The sequence below is a fragment of the Fukomys damarensis genome, unplaced genomic scaffold (assembly GCF_012274545.1).
Source record: "Fukomys damarensis isolate Sample0158 unplaced genomic scaffold, DMR_v1.0_HiC HiC_scaffold_39, whole genome shotgun sequence".
In the NCBI taxonomy this organism is placed as follows: domain Eukaryota; kingdom Metazoa; phylum Chordata; class Mammalia; order Rodentia; family Bathyergidae; genus Fukomys; species Fukomys damarensis.
This window is the reverse complement of record NW_022900951.1, coordinates 87723975-87728358: the sequence shown is the minus strand read 5'-3', so window position 1 is coordinate 87728358 and position 4384 is coordinate 87723975. Positions and strand designations below refer to the sequence as shown.

The following is a 4384-nucleotide window of genomic DNA, read 5'->3' as shown; positions in this document are numbered from 1 at the left end:
ATATATGTATATATACACATCTAATTCAGGTTTTAGGAAAATAATCATTCAGTCTTTCCATCTGAGCTCTGTTTATGTTTTTTCTGCTTATGCGACCTTTATGTATTAAGTAGAAGTTGACATGTCTGAAGTATTGGCAGATCCTAGAAACCCAGTTTATGAAATGAGCCTTATACAAATTCAAGACACTGTAAAGTAACTCCTACCAATGGTAACTGCATAAAACTAGAAAATAATTTATGTTGCTAATCTAAAAGCACAATTTTCACATATTAATGTACACTTGTCATTTCCATGGTATGAAACTATGGTATATATCATGTAGATTGAAGAAATCGCTATAGAAGTTTACATCTTGCTCCCCAAAAATATCAGCTTCTGACCTAGGGTGGTAAAACTATACTTAATTTCATTTAAGGAAAAGAAAAGACACAAAGAGGAGACAAAGAACATCAAGATCTAACTGATCCAACGTACCTGCCCTATGTTCAGAAGGTTAAAGAAAAAAATAAAGGGTAGCAGCTCACAATCCATTAAAAAATACTTTGAAAGATAGTAATGATGAGACACAAAACATGCATAGACCAGAAAATTCAACTCTGACAACACATCTAACCATCTCCATTTGGCCAAGGTTTGCCTAATTAATCTTCAGTTTGAATTTGTCCTTGCCCAGAATGCCTTTTTCTTTCCAGAATTATTTTGGCTTTTAAAGAATATATGGAATGTTTCATTCTGTAGACCAGACCATTCATCAAGGAGAATTATGTCCATTAAAACAGAGTTGAGAACCAAAAAATATAGCTGTCTCTATTTAATAATTTTTAAAGGGTATATGTCTAGATTTTCTTTCCATTTAAGACTACGATTTATTTCTGCTGGGTAAGCAGAATGTCAAGGTACTGGCCAAAAGCCTCCTCCACAAAACTTTCCCCATTCATCAGATTTTATTTGTATTTCCTGCCTTTGAACTTTGCAAGTGCTCATACTCTGGGTCACGCAATTATATCTTCAGTTATACGGTATCATGCATGCTGTTATGCCTTTCTCCATACCCATCTACCTGTTATTATTCATTGACCTAACTCTAGTCAACTCGAGCTTTACCACCACTGTGACATTTATTATATCATCAGGGAAACTTTGAGTATCTTTCCTCTATTGGCACTGATTATACTTGAAAATAGTTCCACTGTACCCTCATAAAATTTTGTCATAATTATATTATTTGGGTCTCATTTTTCCTACTCACATTGGGAATGGCACAGCTAATCATGATCTCCCATTGTCCGGGTCCCTCTGGAAGATACACCATAAGAAAAATGTTGAAATACTCCTGGGCATGGTCAATTAACAACAGCTATTAATTCTGCTGACATCCTTTTCTATCCAAAGATGATGGAAAGTCTGGTTGCCACTGAGACTCCTGTTGCCTTTGATTTGTGTTTAAAAAAAAGGAGGGGGCTCCTACAAGGTCTTCTCACTCCTTTTCCATAAAAGGGAGAAACAGTAATGTTCACCTCCAACAGATTTTTTTTTCTCTTAAATGCAATTACTCCTCCAAGCAAAAGTATTTCAGAAAACTCATCCTGAAAAAATAGGGTCAGAATGAATTGTGCTAATCTTTAGTTCTCATCTTTCAAAGTTCACTGCTGTGGTAAAATTTCTTCCACCCCCCCAAATTCTTCCAAACCCCAATGATAAGGGCTCACCCACCAATACATGTCATACTTCATCACTGCAGCATCTTTTTCCATTTCTGTAGTCATTCCCCCACATGGTCCTTTTCTGTAGCTAGAAATCTACTGTTTTGTGTTTTTCCCCAGAATTCCCTCAACCTGCCCTTTATCCCACCCATGAAAATTCTAGCCATCTTTCAACCATAAACTCATTTCCTTTGTGCTGTCTGTCCTGCTCACCTCAGTTCACAATGACTCTTTGGAAGCTCTTCCCAGACTCTTATACACCTAATGATTGTATCCGTAGGACATCTGCGATGACCCCCATCTGATTGTAGGCAACATCAGCAACCACCAGCTGATCCAGGGAAGACTGGGGCACAAGTCAATGGTTCCTGCATTTTCCTGTTTGGCTGTCCAGGAATCTCACTGGACAAAGGTACTGTCCCTTCTGCAGGACCTCATTCAGCTTCCATTTTCTTGTCTTCTTTAATAACTTTGAGGAAAAATGAGCTTAGAAATTTCTCAGGTTGTTCTATTTTCTGAAGTCACAGGTAATAACAAGTGACTTCCTGCCATTTCATTATAAGTAATTTCATGATCACAGTGTAGTGAATTTTACAATCAATATTCATGTACCTACATAGATTCTACTATTAACATTTTACCCTAATTTCTTTGTCATGTATATCAGTGGATCTTTTATTGTCATTTGCAGTGCTTTAACTTAGTATTTCATTCTGTATACCTATTGGGGTGTAAAACCAGTAAGGAGCCAGGAAGTGACTAACACATGCATGCACAACAGAAAGGGTGAGAATAATGGAAACAGATGACTGAAAAAATTCTAGTAAGCTATAAAGAGTATAAAAATTCCTTGACATTTGGTAGAATTTAAGCCAACAATATGCTAATGTGATTTGAGACAGTTTTAGAATATTAATGTGCAATTAATATATAAAAAAGAATTTCCTAAATGTAGTTTATCCAGTGTGAATAAAGTCTGTATTCTATACACTCAACATGACATTTCTAGAATGAACATTTTTAAAACACTACCTTGGCCCTTGTATTTTTATTGGTTTTATCTTTTTAAATGCCTGTTTACATGTTTAGACATGCAGTCATGAGTATACTTGTATGGCCCTTTTCTTGTCATCTAGTTTACAGATTATCTGTGGGAAATATTCAACCCCCGGCTGGCTGTCCCAGCGATCCTGTGTGTATGCAGGGCAGGCGTAGCAATATCATCCTCAGCAAAAATGAACTGGGGAAGCAGAAGGTGTAGACAAAAATGCCCTACTTGGGACTTTCCAATCTAGATCCAAATCAGATGTATTTGGTATCCTTCCTTTTGCTATATAGTTTTAATGGGAGGTAATTGTAATCTAAATATCTAAATATGGTCTATTGAATAACACATGATTGAATGTTCTTACCTGTTCAGACAATTCCCAATCATAAGGAACAGGAATGGGATCCTCGAAAACCAGATAAATATTCTGGAATATTTCGCTTTCGTTTCTGGCATTTTGGAGAATGGATCGAGGTGGTGATTGATGACTTGCTGCCCACCATCAATGGAGATCTGGTCTTCTCCTTCTCCACTTCCATGAATGAGTTTTGGAATGCTCTACTGGAAAAAGCTTATGCAAAGTAAGGGGGGATTGACTAGTCTGTGGCCAGGGTTCATAAGGAAAGGAAAACCACATTTGTCCTTAGAAGCTCATTCTCTCCCAACCCAAGTGCAGATGCAAAATTGGGTTGGATCCCAGCCAGACATAAGGCATAGTTTTGAGCCTTAGCCTGGCCCTCTGAAATCCTATATGAGAGAGAAGTCAGTCATTTTCATTTCTCCTAGGTCTCCTAGCTTTCTAATCTGCAAATCATGTGTAATTACCACCTCCATTTTTTCTTGTCTAATATCTGCTTATGGATATAAATTTCTGCATGGACTATCCTTGACCAACATAACTTAAGCTTAGAAATCTCTGACTATAAACTCAAAATATCTCTCCTTTCATATTCAGAGAAAGGGCAGCTGGTAAAGTCTGGGCAAGGACTGTTTTAATTTTGGGGAACATGACGTCCTTGACCTGGAAAAATAATTTTACAAAGATAACATTACCTATTTCTCCCTAGGCTGTTAGGATGTTATGAGGCCCTAGATGGTCTGACCATTACCGATATCATTGTGGACTTCACGGGCACATTGGCTGAAATTGTTGACATGCGGAAGGGAAGATACACTGAACTTGTTGAGGAGAAGTATAAGCTGTTTGGAGAACTGTACAAAACATTCACCAAAGGAGGTCTGATCTGCTGCTCCATTGAGGTTTGTGTTCATGATAACAACCACTCTATGCTTGCTTCTGGCAGAAGAAACTACCAAACTTTAGTAAGGAACACTGCCCTTAACATGGAAATCCATGAAAAGCCATTAATGGAACTCTGGAAGTTAACATAGGCATTGCATCCTGGTAAGGGGACTGAGGAGCTTTAATATTTCATCCTGTTTAAGCAGTCATTGCACTGGAGGCCAATGCAGCATCCAAGCTGGTGTAAATAGCCTTTAGTAAATTACTCCCCTTGCCATAGCTCCTGGATGCTGAAGTTATACAGTAGTTGGTTGTTCAAGGAATGAATCTTCCCCACCAAATTTTATTATAGTTCATACCTTTTTTTTTTTTTTTTTTTTTTTTTTT

At 37.5% G+C, this 4384-nt stretch overlaps 1 protein-coding gene across 1 annotated transcript in view; it reads left to right on the top strand.

Moving 5' to 3' along the window:
• The window catches only part of Capn6 (calpain 6), a 34896-nt gene that overhangs the window by 24033 nt on the left and 6479 nt on the right, over positions 1-4384 (top strand). Inside the window, exons 3-5 of the mRNA XM_010603085.3 lie at positions 1987-2118; positions 3127-3335; positions 3822-4014. Of these exons, the coding sequence (XP_010601387.1) occupies positions 1987-2118; positions 3127-3335; positions 3822-4014 (534 nt within the window). The remainder of the gene's footprint in view (positions 1-1986; positions 2119-3126; positions 3336-3821; positions 4015-4384) is intronic.